This window comes from Amblyomma americanum, chromosome 11 (assembly GCF_052857255.1).
Source record: "Amblyomma americanum isolate KBUSLIRL-KWMA chromosome 11, ASM5285725v1, whole genome shotgun sequence".
NCBI lineage: Eukaryota > Metazoa > Arthropoda > Arachnida > Ixodida > Ixodidae > Amblyomma > Amblyomma americanum.
Window position 1 is genome coordinate 74473848 of NC_135507.1, and position 16779 is coordinate 74490626.

The 16779-nt window shown below is 43.3% G+C and overlaps 1 protein-coding gene across 1 annotated transcript in view; it reads right to left on the reverse strand.

The window, feature by feature from the left end:
- Positions 1-2009: 2009 nt before the first annotated feature.
- The window catches only part of LOC144110725 (asparagine synthetase domain-containing protein 1), a 47045-nt gene continuing 32275 nt past the window's right edge, over positions 2010-16779 (reverse strand). Inside the window, exons 7-15 of the mRNA XM_077643793.1 lie at positions 13645-13834; positions 10399-10433; positions 9486-9645; positions 8292-8359; positions 7847-7930; positions 6999-7089; positions 4449-4628; positions 4247-4296; positions 2010-2148 (exon numbers count right to left, since the gene is read on the reverse strand). Coding sequence (XP_077499919.1) covers position 2148; positions 4247-4296; positions 4449-4628; positions 6999-7089; positions 7847-7930; positions 8292-8359; positions 9486-9645; positions 10399-10433; positions 13645-13834 — 859 coding nt within the window. The 3' untranslated portion in view covers positions 2010-2147. The remainder of the gene's footprint in view (positions 2149-4246; positions 4297-4448; positions 4629-6998; positions 7090-7846; positions 7931-8291; positions 8360-9485; positions 9646-10398; positions 10434-13644; positions 13835-16779) is intronic.

Consider the following 16779-nt stretch of genomic DNA (forward strand, 5'->3'; position numbering starts at 1 on the left):
TACAAAGTGGCAGGCATGTGCTTGTAGCTGTCACTTGCACCTGTCGCAAACTGGACCATGCAAGTGTCGCAGCTGTGCTCCACTTAAGTGAGGCAACAACAGTGCATACAAAGTGGCAGGCATGTGCTTGTAGCTGTCACTTGCACCTGTCGCAAACTTGACCATGCAAGTGTCGCACAGCACTTAAGTGAGGCAACAACAGCGCGTGCACAGTGTCAGGCATGTGCTTGTAGCTGTCACTTGCACCTGTCGCAAACTGGACCATGCAAGTCTCGCAGCTGTGCTCCACTTAAGTGAGGCAACAACAGCGCATACAAAGTGGCAGGCATGTGCTTGTAGCTGTCACTTGCACCTGTCGCAAACATGACCAGCACATGCATGGCACAGGTTGGCAGTCTGTTTTCGACCACTGGAACCCAGGAGAGAGGGAAATGTGTGCTATGTGGCTGTGTGAAAAAAGGTGGATTACAGTAAACATGGCATACCATGCTAACAGTGAGAAAGCAGCAGTAGCAGTGAATACAAAAATCATACCCTGAACTGAAAATGTTCTCACAGAATAACGTTATTTTTGGTGAGAACGGTTCTGCATGTACAGAAACACTGATGCTCCACATCGACTTTTTGTATGTAACCCATGTAAGCATTTGCAAGCACTTGGAATTTAAGGCCTATATTGAAAGCTTTTCTAGAATGACGGCCACAATGCGGAAATCAGCGAGAACACAGCTGACCTTCACAATCTGCTTACAGGCTATATAGGCCACCTAATGCATCTACATGCAATAGCTTACCGGTAGGAGATAGAACCACTCGAAGATCTCTTGTTCTGTGTCAATGCAGCATTCTTTGCATATATAGTTCTGGCATGCATTGCTTGTCAAGTAAGCATGGCAGTGGTTGTTTTGACGCCTGACAAATGTGATGCTAATTTTGCTGCAATGAAGTGATGAATCCTCATCTATTACTGCGATACACTCCACATGATAGTGCAAGTGGCTGATAGAGTCAGCATAAGGTCACTGGACAATTTTAGAGTACCGCAACATGGCCACTGTGGTCCAATGTTGCGAGAACAGTGAGCACGAAAATTTACAGGAGCGACAGAGCATGGATTGGCGGTGGTCCAAAGCTTCTTGGCTCTCCTGCAGAAACTGCACACATTTGCCAGGTGCTGCTCAAATGAGTTACAAACATCGTTGCTTCCAATTTCTTCTGAGTGGTTGTTCACAGTATTACTAAAGCTGCCTCTGCCAACTACACAGAATATTTTTTGCTATTTGCAATAATGACGCAATGAAGGCAGAGGCAGATACACAGGGCACCACAGACGTGGTTGTCATGCTGGGAGCGACAGGTAGTGGCCGCCATATATACCTTCCAAATCTGTCGGCGGGGAGAGGGAGTTTGCGGTTCTCTGATAACTTTTCCAGTGACTCTATGTTAGCCGCGGGGCAGTGAGGACAGCTCCACTCAATTTCTGTTCAAGTCACAGAAATCCAAACAATGAGTTTTTTTAATATGTTGATGTAAATTTTTAGCAGCCAAAGATGCACTTATTGCTGAGAAAACTGGATTTATAAATGAAACATTTTTTTACCCCTGCCACTCAATTGCAGCTCGCAATGTCAATAACAAAAAGGATTTCGTGACATCTGTTTGGAAGTGACAGTGGCCTAGCCTTGGAGATCTGCAACAAAAAGCTGAAATTGCGTCACAGCAGTTTGTGATAACAGCCGGTGACGGTGAGAATTATGTTCCTGACCTTTTCTGGTCCGTAAAATCTGTTTTAGATGAAATTGATCTCTTTTTCTCATTATATCGCATAATCATCGATGTGGATTAACTTTTAATTTCTCCTCAGTGTCCCTTTAAATGAGGGAAGAAAAGGCCCCACTGTAAGCTGGCAACCGACAGTTTTGTCACAAAACAAGCATGCATTAGCGCTTGGGGCATAAAAGTCCGCAGTAAGAATGAGATAAGAAGGGGAAAAAAAGTGAAGAAAAGAACAGTACACCACCATGGCGTGCATATGTTTATAATTTAGAGTAGCAGGTGCAGATTCTGAGGATGATGCATCTGCTGGATATCACAGTATGGAACCGCAAGGAGGTAGGGAGCTTAGCTGCAGCATCTTCCGACAGTCCTCTGCATGAAGGCAAAGCAAAGAGGCAGCTTTGTTGTCACACACGCATTCCAACTTGCATGATGAACTGGACATTACAAAACCTAGCCTGTTCCATGTCCCCCCTCCCCCAAAAATGGCTGACGGTACTGATACTCTGGGCTCCCTTTAAGGTGACCTCTGGAAAATCAAATTCTCAGGTAAGCTGAACACATAGTTTTGTGACAGCTTTTTGGTTTCCCATATGCACAATGTAAAAGCAAATTCTGGTTAACATAAACCTTAGCAATGCTACACTAAATCGGCAGTCTACAGCAACAAATGGCAAAGAGACACCTATCACTGAGCTGCATTGTGTAAGGAAAGACAATGCAGCAAAAAATGACAACAGAAAACAAAAGTAGAGAGGGTCGTGCGTGCAGGTTACATCTAGCTTGGCAACTGCACCAGGCGGACTGTGGTTGGCTTTGCTTGCTCTTTTAATTCAACTGCTGCCTTTGAGAAACATAACCGTCATGAACACCCTTAGCAAGCACTGGCTGGATGTCCTCCTATAACACAAACAGCAGTTGTCATAAAAAACGTTAAAACTTTCACTAAATTAATGGCTGACAACAGTCATTTGCAGGATTTACTCAGATTATCCTTTTCTTAGAGTTACAATTCTTTACTGTTTCTTCTCAGAAACTTAATTGATGCCTTACACTTTCAGAAAACTCAACATTTCAAGTCTGTGCGTGTCTTAGCGTCTACTGTATCCTTGCAATCCATGCACTCTAGCAGAAATGCTAGGCTGGTGTGTGAAGAAATTTTGCAGATGCAACTTCACGAAATTTGCAGCAAATGCATAAAACTTACAAGTTCAGCGCAGCAAACAGTTTGATGTAAGCCACTGTGAAATATTGTGCCACACTACAGCTGAAAAGGTGTGCCATTCAATGCACTGTTTTATTCCCAATAGTACACTTGAGGTAGCAACACAGCAGGAAATAACATTTTTCCCTCACTGTGTCATTAAGAAAATGCTCCCTTTTCATGTGTTGCATGGACTTGAAATAAGTAGATTTGCACAACTGGGTCGTCATACAGTGGCAGGGAACAATGACAAGCAGGCACGAAACATTTGTTTCTCACGTCCACGTGTTCTTGGAATCCAAAACGGATACTACTGGTGTCCACATCAGTCATGCCTTAGCATCCTTTTCCTGGCCCCAATTTAGATAATCTTGCTGAGTTGTCTCAGCAGAGCCAATGGTCGAATAATTGTTGTTATTATTATTATGCGTGCAAGCATAAACATCAAGTACAAAGAAAAGAAAAAAGGACAAACAGGCTTGCAGCTGCTACCCGAAGAGGCTCCAGGGTAATGGGGCAGATGACTGCCATGAAAGGAAGCGACTGAGTAAAAGCTAAAGAAAAAAAAAGAACTGCATTCAATTCCTTACAATAAACAAGACAAGAGCAACACTCAAATTACCGAAATCAGGCTGTGCTTTGCCACTGGTTGTCACTGATCAATAAAGTGTGTCTTCACAACAACCGTTGAGAGACTAGACTAATCAGTTTGCTGCTTTCCTTAACTTGAGCAAAATGGCAACTATCAGCTGTTTTGCATGGCACAATTTGAAGGTTGGTGTTTTGTTGTATTCACTTGGTATGGCAGCATGACCGTAAGATAAAAAAAAAGCTACATTATTTCTTGAGGGAGAGATAGCTCAAAAGAGCTGTGGAAGCCTGACCTTTCTGGCTGGAGCTTGAAGCGTAGTTTCTGGTCAAGTTACGGTGCTCAGAAAGACAACAAAATGGATTTAAAGCGGACAACTGGGCATTGAACAAAATGGATCACAATCTGGCTGGATGTTGTACGCTAAAGAGCTTGAGGTGGACAATTACCCGCATAGTTACAGTGTTAGTGGGAAGAAGAAGGCATTTCTATTCACATTTTATTTTGCTGATTTCCATGTTCAAGTCCTCAAGATTTGGTACCTGCGGTTACCAACAGCTACAAGAATTACAAACACTGTTTACTGCTAGGAGCACCATGTTTCACACATACTAGGCCCCATTATGCTGAGATTATGGAAGTCTTGCCACCCAATCAGGGTACAGAGAAACACTCACCATGCTTTCCAGTAGGCTCTTTCACTGTCGGGAACAGATCCTAAGTCAATCTGCATGTGCAAACAGAAAAAAACAGAAAAAAAGGGAAACCGATTTGCATTAAGTATATGCGACAGCCCACAAATTAAAGGGACATACGAGCTGCATCGATGGCTGAACTACAATAGTGAACAGTGGTGGTACAGTGGACAACCAAACTCACGTCCATCAGCTTCTTGCAGATGTCCCCACCCTTGGCGCGGTCTTCCTCGGCGTGCACGACACGTGAGCCAAACTGCATGGCCCGCTTGGGCCGACAGGCAGCATCTTCGAGGCTCAGGCTGGCGGCCAGCATGCGCAGCAGCATCTTGTCTCCAATGCCCCTTGGGAGGTTGGGGTTTACCTGAACATGCATGGGCATTTTCCTGTTAGCTCTAAAAAGAAACAAAAAAATTGGCCGCATGCTTACCCTTGTGGCAATGCTAATTACCAGACCAGGCCAGCCAAAATGTCATGATGAAATGCCTATGCCAGTCAGGAGTGTTAAGTAACTCAGGGTACAAAACGCACAAGCTTGCTTACACATCCATTCAGGTATGGAGCAATGTCTGAAAACGTGTGACGTCGCTCTATTTGGCCAATCAGTGATGCGCTGTCATTACGTCATGCGTGAGATCACTCCATTCTGGCCAGCCAGTGTACCAGGTCGCCATGGTGTTATGCGTGACATCACTCCATTCTGACCAATCAGCGTGATGCATTGCACCTGGTGTGTTAGGGCGACGACACAAAGCTTGGAGACGAGCCTTTAACACCTGCTGCTCTAAAAGAATTCCCAGTGTATGTCACTGCAGAGTGTAGCTGTGATCAAAAATTTTTGGATGGATGCATGTGGTAAGCACGCCCCCTTTGAAATTGGGGTCACGATTTTATTTCAATTTTTTTATTTCGTAAATGTTTTTCTCAACATTAAGTACCACTACGGAACTGACCCTTCTTTCAAATGCAAATTCCATTAACTTTGAGGCTTTGCCAAATCTGTTTCCTAAAAACATATCCTTAGGTCTCTTCCGTGCGCTGGGGATCTCCCCGCCATCTGGCAGTGCACAAAAAAACTAAGTCACTTTGTATTCAGCATCAGTGATGTACTGCTACCCAGTTCCCACAATTGTGCCTTTATTTATTTTTTTTTTGTGGCTAAGCTATCTACTGTGCCAAGTCCTTTCATCTACACGCTACCTGCCTCAACGAACCACTTGGAATTCTTCTCTGCACAATTATGCGTTTTTAAGGTTCTGGTCCTTGTTAAGTTCGGCTTTGTTTCTTGGAACTAGCTCGTCAAAGCCAGTGCGATAGCACCGGTATAAGCACTTCATGTGTTAATGTAGTCCACAAGGTCACCACGTGGCTTAGACCTAACGCACTGTGGATATGCACTGCAGTGGCAATGCAGGGAACTTAAGATATAGTCACAGAAAATCACCATCATCATCCCAACTACGTCCACTGCAGGACAAAGGCCTCTCCCATAACCTACCACATAAGTCTGTCCTGTGCCAGCTGCGGCCAGCCACCTTTTGCCTCGCAAACTTCCTAACCTGATCAATTAGTCCAATATGTTTAGGGAAACAGCTGTATGGGTGTGTTCTGGTAAATTTTGATAGGTAATTATATATTACTCTCTTCACTGAAGGTAACCCGTGTATGACAAAACTGAACATTGGTGGAATGGATACAGCCCTTAGCTAATGATGCCACTCGCTGCTGTTCAGCCTACTTCACTGCACAGGTGGCACTGATGTTATATGCAGGTATAACTGCATCGGTCGGTTGCAAATACTTGCATTATATGGATAATGCAAACCACAAAGAGGATTGTGCAGCAATCAGCAGATCACTGGCTATGACATTGGCAACAGAGAAGCTAACATGATGGATTTGTAGGAGATTGGGACACCAAATGGTATTTGAAAGGGCACTGAAATGACTTCACATATCATTCAGAAACTACCTATACAGTACACAGTTTCTCCTCTAGGCTCCCTGCATTTCACATGCATTTCAACATTTTTTTTTTTTTCATGAGAAGCACTTCAAATAGGGCTGCTTGTATCTCCTGCACACTAAATGTAGCTGTGAATGTTATAACATCCCGTCATAACAAAAATTTTTGCAGCAAAGTTTCAGCTGTCGGTAATTGTCAGAAATGGTCTGGTTTGCTGGACTATACTGCCTGAACAAAAACCCCATGCTGCAACTAAAGCCCACATATTCTGGCCAATGCGACTAAAACTGTGTTTGATTCATTATTACGTCATGAGCAGTAGTTCACTCAAAGAGCAATAATGAAATTAAGGGCCTACTTGTGTACATCTTTAGTAAACAAATGGGGGTCCTGAAGCAAGGCTGAGCAGTCATACAGTGTTGCACACAGGTCATTCTTTCACCAAACAGTCCAAAACAAAAATCACTTCAAATAATAAAGAGTTTGTGCCATTTAGAAATGCACAAGTGCACACATGAGGCCAGGCAGTATTAATAGAGGTGAGACAGCTTCAAACCTCACAAGGGTGTTTTTAGCACAATGTTTTCTTATTGTCACATAGCATGAAGACATAGACCCTGACCTCATGGGCAACATTGGAAAATATCGGCGAGTATTCTCTCCTGAAAATACTAAGCAGAGGTAATGCCAAAATAGACATGATGCTAAAACAATCGAACAACAAAAAATCTACTGAAAATATTGACTGTCAAATGCCGCCCAACTCACCTTCATCCAAATCGGCACCTTGTTCAAGAAATTGACAACGTCTCGGTCAAGGAAGGGAAACCTGGCTTCTCTGCCGTGGTCGGACACAATGCTGGAACAGATGAAAAATAGTTTATAGGGCATGTCACATGCCTAAAAATGAAGATAACGCACCAATCTCAGCTCTGAAAAACAAACAAACAAACCATGAGGCAAAAAAGGGTCTGGCAATACCACACAGGTAACGCATTTCAATCTTTTTCTATTTCTGGAGTTATCACTCATCAGTCACAGCATGCTTAGCACTGTGGAGTTTTGCTGCATCTAATCTCTTGAGAGTTCGAAACAACTTTACTCGACAACTTTGGTGTCTGTGCCTTTATAATGTATGTAAGGTGCCTTTTGACCCTAGATCATTCTCTCACCTATCACCATCATCATTAACGATGTACCACTGGTACCAGCACCATCTACAAACTTTAAACCAATAGTGCCCTGTAAAAGCCTAAAAACCTGCATGTTTACTAATTTATGTTCACCTAGATAGTTAATTAGTGTGAAACTTCAAAAGCCACCAGAACAAAAAAAAGCTATGGTACATGTTCCTTCTGTAAAATGAAATAAAAATAAAACAAAATCTTGATTAACCCTCATCAAAGAGGTCTTCTTGAGCACAAAAAAGCTGCAAAAACTTGCAGTCAATGCAAAACAAAAACAAAACCAAGTCATGCTGTGGGAAGCAGTGAAAAGAATAGATGGCCATTTGGTCCCCAACAAAAAGTGGAACCTCACTCAGAAAAAATGCTCTGAATGAAGGTTTGATGAGTGAGAGATTTCAACACATTGACGCGATGACCACAGCATCTTACCGATCATCCCTGCCCAGGTTGCGGTGAGCTATCCTATTGAGCTCCATGGAGATTTCGTCCACAAGTCCCTGCCAGCCAAAATTCCTGCAGGAGGGGAAAAAAAAGGGAGGAGACTTTCTATTCTGCTGCGTCGCATGTCAAAATGCCATGTTTACAGTCAGTTGCAAATACTTGTGTTATCGCTCTGCTCTGCTTTACTTTAGCACCATGCACTATGCTTTGTCCTTTGCACATGAAAACAGTTCCTTCCCCATTGTATTGATGTCAATTTAAAGAATGGGAATTGGTTACTTTAACAACTTCCTATCGTACACTAGTTAGTTTGTACCTTTGCTACTCAATGGAAAATAATTTATTTAAATTCATGGTTCACTTTCACATCAGAAACAAACTCAAGCACCTCCATGCTGCAGTTAATGACAAGAAGTGAAGAAACAGCACGCACTTATACTTCACCATGTGCCTTGAATAGCCGCCCAGTTGCTCATCTGCGCCCATTCCAAGAAAGACAACCTGCACGTCAAAGAGAGAACAGGCACTGCAGTTCGTTGCTACAGGCAAGGTTCACCATGCCACATGGTGAGGTTTCCCGTTATAACGTCACCACAGTGGCAAGGAATAGGGCAGTGGTAATGACTTGGGGTTGCGTGGGCCTACTGAGGTGACATTCCTGGCGTTCGAGAACTTGTGTGCTGCGTTAAGGCCTTCCACAATTCGTGGCTCCATGACAAGACAAATACTGAAGGAATTGGACCATGCCGATTAAGGGATGTTGCTGAGGGAACTATGCCCATGAAAACAATCAACTGCGCAAAAAAAAAAAGACACACTAGAACAAATGCGCAAGACAGGCACTGACCCAGGTTTGCCTGTCAGCCCCTGTCCTGTGCACTTCTAGCGCGAGTCCTTTTGAATTCTTTTTTTTTTCACATCACTAAGGAACCTGTGCATTTTCAGAGATAACATCTCGAAAGCATGCGCTCAACTCAAGCTTTTTGCCAAGGCATCATTCATCCATTAAATGGCAACATCAGCAGCGAAGCGAGAGAGAATGTACGAAATACCATATTTACGTGCGCAATGAACCCACTCACAAATGAGCTCACACCCCAACTCCCTCCTTTTGTCACTGTGAAATTACTTTTTTTTTTACCCTCGCGTAAAAAGCGCGCCCCTGACCTTCAAGGCTGGTGTTCGGCACATTTGCTTTATCTTGCTGCGGCCGTCCAGTGCCATCAACTACCACAAAAGTGTCGGATCTCACCACGATACAACAAACAACTTTTGAAGTGAGCAAGGTAAAACGATTGGGAAAATGGGCTTCTGCTCCCTCCCCCATGTGCACATCAAACCTGTTAGCCATGGTGTGCTTTGGCCAAGCTGCCTCTGTACTATTAAAAATCATATTATGATCACCATTATCAGTTTCACCACAAAAAGCATAAGAGATTTTCTCCCGTTCTCCTCTGGGCCAGCAAGGTGGGCGCACTTAAGGTGTGGTGCAGGTGCCCCCTGTCAACAGCTACTGAAACTACAAAGGCAACGTGAGCATGCACAGTTCTTATCGCACTCAATTATCCGCCCCGTGTTGTAGGCAACAAACACTAGGGCAAATGGCCACACATCAGCCTAAGCTCACCCTGGCTGGGCTCTCATAGGTGGCAGCAGCAGCAGCAGAAGCCAGACCACTTCTGTTTGAGACCTTTCCCTTCCCCCTGGCAGCAAACCAGAGTGCGCAGCCTAGGCTGTCGTCTAGGACTGTCTCCAGGGGGTAGATCAACTTGTGGATGTGGTTGGCACTGCACCACCAGAAATGGCGGTCAGAGACCACTTGAAGTCGTTTCATTTCACACAGAGATAGTGTGTCAACATGATCAGTAGACAGCAAGAAGCAATGCTTGTGCACTGAAGTGGGCCGTCCTGTTAATAATTACATTGTTAATCTGTTCTAATAATGTGGTAATGTTAATAACACTACCTGTTAATCTCTCTATACATAGCTACCCAGTATTAATTCGCTAGCACCTGCCAGAATTTTAATCATTTTTACTTATCGACTAATGCAGATTTAATTGCCCCCCCCCCCCCCCCCCCCCCCCACCTCCCCACCATATAATATGGGTCTTTTTATCGACCAATTTTTATAAATTTGTGTGATTTTCCTCTTCCCTCTTTTGTTTGCACCTCCCCCCCCCCCCCCCCCCCCCCACAATTAACTGCCCCCCTCACCATATAATATGGGTCTTTAGAGGTAATTTGAAAACAACTAAACAAATGAACAAAGTCTGCTACACAACTACTCCCCTGACAAATATTTTACTAGTACTCTGCACTGCTTGTTACAACAGTGACAAATGGCGGATAAGCCACTGAGTGAAATTCCACAATGCAAAGAGTGACTGGCGGGATTACATACAGAGGGAAAACCTCTAAGATGTGTTGAATGAACTAAAGTTTCTTAACGAAGAGTTCCCATCACACTCCCATCCCCATTCTAGGAAAAAAGAAAATAACCCAAGATACACTGGAGCAATCCCTGAAATCAGACTCACCGCTCAAACTGCAGCTCTCCTTTGGTCACGTCAATCTGGAAATGACATCACAAGGCCACTCACTATTAGCGAACAATGCCCATAAACAGTGGGACGTGTTTTCTTATTAGTAATTATGTGTAAGATATTTAGTATATACTATATAGGGATCACCATGAGGTATTCACCTATATCTTGCTAAATAATCTATAACTGAAATTCTTCCCACATACACTTCTGGTTTCAACAGCCAAATGACGGCTCTAACATTTAAGTTTAGTATAGGTCATGTGAGACATGAAAAAACTGCAATAATATAATTGCAGCTTCATCATTCACTACAATGCAAATGAAAGCCTCTCTGGAGAGTTTAAATGAGAATGAATAAAGAAGCAATGATTATGTCGCACTTGCACCAGCACCAGTTGCTTGGACCAGTAAAAGTTATTGGTGATTGTATGACTCCAAGGGTGTGGTCTAGTAATCTGAGCCTGTCCAACTAATACACACTGCATTGATTTAGAAAAGAAATGCATGAAAACACTTTCTTGATTTAATCATCGCATGGTTTTAAACTCAGTTACCATACTACAACTCATCATTTTTGGTTTTGTCTAGTTGAAGTACCATACCATTCCCTCTGCTAGTACTCTCAGGAGTAAAAGCGGTGTATAACCACGTGCTGCTATGTGGCTCGCTGCTCGTGACATCTTACAGCACTTTCGCCAAACAGGAGCCCCACAGATTGAAACGAGAAACTGGAATGCTTCCAGATAAGAACTGTCATCTCCTCTCCTGTCTCAACAACATGCGCTAGCTACCAGGAACCGACACAGCAACGCCCCCTCACTGAAGCTCACATGTTATACACCACCTCTGCTCCTGAATGTACATTGCCACAAAGAACGTCTCCAAGTGGTTATTGTGCTTGTGCTGCTTTTCCCAAAGTTCAGACCTTGTTTTGCGGCTAAACTTGCTCCAGAGCATTTCATAAACAGCTATCCTCAGCTTCGGGATGAACTGCCTTCGCACATTTCTTCAAGTTTACCTGTTAGAGCTTGTGACGTTGGCACTGCACTGCCAAACCCCACTAGCTCCTGAAGGGCTACCAAATTCTTTAGCAGAAGCCTTGAAGATGTACATGTTACATGAAGTTCCATAGCACAAAACAAGACAGAAGAAAAGCGCCAACTTCCACTGAATGCTTCATTGGCACTTAGAGGTTTTATGAAGGTACAATTACCTGTGAACCCAAACAATCACCCTACTATGTACATATTAGATGGACACCTCCTTTGTTACAACCATTTCTTTATTATAGATGTATAGAGACAAAAGGAAATGCATAGTCATGTATATGCAAGTTGAAATAGGACCGCAGTTTCACTTTACAGCAGGCTCTTGTTAATTCAAACTCCACACAATTTGAACGCATCTGCATAGTGGGCCTAATCTGAGCAGTGACATGACTATTACCAACAACCAGCTATAAATCTCTTGCTGCCACCACACATCTAACTATAATAAGTTAAGGATTTAACTATTAATATAATTATTAGTAAACCAGGTTGCTAGTTCAACAGGATTCACCTGCCTCATGATTTCCACCAACAATGGTATTACAATGCCCCTGACACCAACTGTACATCTTAAAAAGCTTAACATATTTTTAGGGGTGTGCGAATATTCGAAATTTCGAATACGAATCGAATATGTTTGATATTCGATTCGTATTCGAAAATTGGTAATCGTGAATTTCCGAATATTCCAAAATTCCTGAATACCGATCGCCAGCGATCGTATAATGCGCATACTTTCATAAATTCGACCGTGGCAAAACCACTATATCTGGGCAAATTAGCTGATAATCGAGTTAAAAATTGCAGGAAAACAATACAGAGGTCCTATCCCCTTCCTTCTCCGCCGTTTATCACGCGGACCGACCGCATCCCGACGCCGCAAGGCTTCACCTCGAGAGAATTTCCCCAAGTGGGCTTTCCCACATATCACCCGTGCTGCGAACAAGATGGCCGACGGCCCGCTTCGAGCAATCGTAACGCGAAATCGCGCTTTTTTTTTTAATCCTTCGGTAATACGTTACATATTTAATGCCCACATTCGAAGAATACGTCCTGTCGCCTTCATAACTCTCCGAGCGTGACTTCCGCCATCCCGTTTTGTAAACTACGCTATGCGGGAAAGCCTACTTGCGGAATGCCGCGGGAGCCTCCTGAAGGGGCGCGTCGAGTAGTCACAATAGGGCAAGCGATCCCGTCAAAATCTCGCACTATTGCATGGTGCATTGTAACCTGCACACCTCTTTAGCAGGCGTAACGGCAGGCGTGGCAACAATCGGAAGGCCTCTTTCGCTAGGGCAAAAAAAAAAAAAAAGGCCTGGCTGCTTAGTTTCGGTTTCTGAGCTTCACCGCTGCCCCGCGGCAACTTCAAACAAATGTCGGCCCGCGCATTCGCCGATAGTCCAATCCCAGCTCCGCGCGGCTTATTTCTTTTTCCTTTTTAGAAACAAACTCGCCGCTTTGACGCCAGTGTGTGTTCCCCGACCCCTTGCTTGCATTTGTGTTGTTCTTCCAGCACTCCAAAACGGGTGGCTCGTCACGGGCTTACAGGTGTTAGCGCAATGGAGCCGCCTCATAAGGCCTTACTGCATCTTCAGCATTTTCGGCAGCATTTTTTTTTTCGGGGGGGCGCAGGAAATTTTATTAACAGAGGCCTTCGGATGAACCGGGCATTTCTTCTGGTCCCTTGAACTCCGAATGAATGAGATTTAATAGTCATCATGTTATTGTTTTGTTGCCAGTCTTGTCATTTTATAGATTTTGTTTTCCATGACCTCATTATAGTTTGGATACTGTTATGCTGTCTAATCAAGTAGTATACATTTCTGTGCACATTATGTTTTTTTATATGGTACTGAGGCAGACTAGTTTTGTTTATTTTAGTTGCAAAGACCATACACTATTTTGAAAAAAAATAAGGGCAGCTATGTTTGCTTGCACGTTTTCTGAATTTTTTTTGTACTGAACAGATATTTGATATTCGATTCGATATTCAAAGCCATTTTTTCTTCATATTTGTATTCGATTCGTATTAGAAAATTTCAATATTCGCACACCCCTACATATTTTTTTAAAATTTTGGTTTGCTTTCGCTGAAACAGCCCATTGCACTACACCATTTTTTGTTTTTACTATATGTAAGTTTACTATAGTGGTGTTTTACCGTACCAGGGCAAAAAGGAACACCAACCTCAACCAGGTTCCAGGCACGGTCAGGAAACACCGCGCACAGCTCGTCGAGACCCAGCCTGGCGCTGATGCGGTCGGGGGCCTCGAAGGACTTGAACCACCGCTTGGTCTTGCTCTGGCTGTCAATCATGTGCACCTGGTGCTCAAAAGCCACGTTCAGCAGGTCTATGGGGCAATGCTTTGGGAGCAGCCTGCAACCAACCAAAAAGCCACAGGAGGGTGAAGAAAGTGTCAGGTCCAATGAACGAATGAATGAAAAACCCTTATTGCTCAATAGCGGTCTCGGCAAGCTTGGTGGGTCATTAACACAAGTGAGCTGTACCCATCCTTGGTGACACTTGACTTCCTGTCCAATAACTCTGCCTTCTCAATACCTGAAACAGATTTAATGGGGCTTTGGTTGGCTTGCTACACTTCCCGTGGGCTCTGGTTAACAGACTTTTGTTTGAATACAATGTCTTTCAATTCAGTATCTAATAATAATATTATAATAATACAATAATTGGTTTTTGGGAAAAGGAAATGGCGCAGTATCTGTCTCATATATCGCTGGACAACTGAAAGGGAAGGGATCAAGGAGGGAGTGAAAGAAGAATGGAAGAAAGAGGTGCTGTAGTGGAGGGCTCCGTGCTCCGGAATAATTTCGACCACCTGGGGATCTTTAACACACAGCACACAGGCACCTTAGGGGAACTCCGGATCAGTAGCCCAGCGCAACAATTCAGTATCTTGATAAAAAAAAAAATCTTGATAAAAAATTACAGCCCAGGCTTCTCAAATGCCTAGCATAACACTCTTTTTACAAGAAGGCCAAGTGCATCTTGTGCAGTGAGCTCTACCGAGTAATGAGCACAATGTAGCACAGTGTAGTAATATATGTAAGGCTCTTTGTGTTTTGCATTCTATGCTTATTTTTCAAAACTTAGAGGTAAAATTGTGTATATTCTTTTTTCCCAAATTACACAGAAGTCAGATACCTCATTTCTCTCTTCTTTTTTTTTTCATTTTGTGCACAATGTAAACAATTACAAATCAGCACCCATTCTGTTGAACAAGGTGCTTTAACTGCACAAAGAAAGTTCATTTAGTTACATAATGAAAATATTCACTACCTGGCATGTATAATTTTTTTCCTGTATCCAAATACAGTAAAAGCTTGTTAATTCGAACTCGAAGGGGACCGGAAAATTGTTCGAATTAAGCGAAGTTCGAATTATCGAATGGCCGCTAGAAAATGGTTATAGCGCCCCGCCACACGGGCAGAACCCGAAGCAGTCACATCTAGACTCATTATCGCGAACTAGGCTAGTACACGTTTGTGGCGGGCATATTCTGAGGATTAAATTCATCTGTTCCTAGTGGCAAATCAAATAAACTGATCGGCCAGTTATGCGCCAGAAACAAGTACTGGAATGTATTCACGTGAACAGCGAGCTTTAGTGCTGAAATATATGACTCTATTTATGCTCCAAAACATGTTTATTTACGGGGAAGGGTACTCAAAATTAAAAGTAATCGGCAAAGTGCATTTGCTTGAGTTTCTTCTGCCAATACTCCACCAGCGTCATTTGCAGCTTGCCCAACACTCCTGCGCAACGTCGAGCGCTGATGCTACTTCATGTGCACTTGGCGGTGGCATAGTCGCATCGCTGCCATCGGATTCATCAGTGTCGGCTGTTCTCTCCGCACGTGAGCCCTGCAATCGACGTCTGCTGTACAACGCCTTCAGAGCCATTGAGACAACTTCTCGTCTGGGTCCAGACTTTTAACAGGTAGTTTGGCTACATCCGGGAGTGAATTCTACCCCTGAGTTTTGGGGTAAGAATCCGGTTTCACCAGACTTCTGTCAGGCTTCCTTGAGGTGCAGAAATCGGGAGGAACTGAATTTTACCAAGAAATTAAGAGCTCTCTGTACATACTAAGATCCCTAGATTTCCGTGATTCCGCAAATATTAGCAGATTTAATCATTTTTTCCGGAATTGTGTGTTACCAGCCACATTCTCACTTTTTTGGTGATATGCATTGTACTTGTGGACATCAATAGTAATAAGTAATAACGAGAATTTGTCTCCTGAAATTTCCTCTGAAGGTAGAACCTTGTAAAAAACAAAGTTCTGCTGCAGCTTTCATATATGTTACCTCCCTCGCTGTGGTAAAATTACTGTATTTCCACAAATATAGCTTTGTGGAAATACAATATTAGGATCGCCCAAGTCTAAAGTGTTCTCTTCGGACAGCGCCTCGTGTTATATTTGGAAGCAAGCTCCAAGTATTGCGCAAATATTTTTCAATGTCCGTTGGGGTACCCAAAGTGAGCTCACCCCCCAGGCTTTTTGACGACAATGGGCCATTGAGGCAAAGCGAGCGGCACACACAGGTGTGAAAGGGTTGCTACAAATGTGGAACGAAGGCAGCACGATCCATTGTGAAAGCAGAGAAGGTAGTGAAAGAATCATCGAAAGTAGAGAAGGAAAAAAAAGAAGGAACAAATGGACACAGAACTGTGTAGCATAAAATCTGAGCAGCAAGGCAAAGAAGCGTTGTCAAGTGGCCACAGCTACGCACAAGCCTTACCACAAAATGTTGTAGACTGTTTGTTCTCAGTTTGCCAAATTTAAAATTTCCCAACAAAGAAAATTACCGCTGTTATATGTAAGTAACCAAATATTTTTCGATGATGTGTTGAATGATGTGTAAAGCCATGCATTACTGCTGGAAACAATGTTAAATTTAATCAAGCAGCTTTCACCCTGGCTGCACTGTTTGTTCCAGAACACAGTGCCTGTTAGGCAAGCTTGCAATGCAGTATATAAAAATTAAATTGAGGACAATGCATCGAGTTGCTGAAAGGAAAACGACTAGGGGCTAACACTAGGAGACAGGAAGAGAGTGCGAGGGAACAAACGTCGGTCAATGATATCCTGGCTGAAATCCCAAAGAAATGGGCAAGTGTGGCAAGGTGGGTAATGCAGACAGCAGATGGCCAATGGTCGCTTAGGGAGATGGAGAGCGTTACAAGAGAAGATAACTGAAGTAAGGATCAGGTGGAAAGATGAGGTTAGGAAATTTGCAAGGAAAGAGTGGTTTGCAGCTGGCACAAAATAGGGTTGCTTGATTAGAGGGATATAGGAGAGG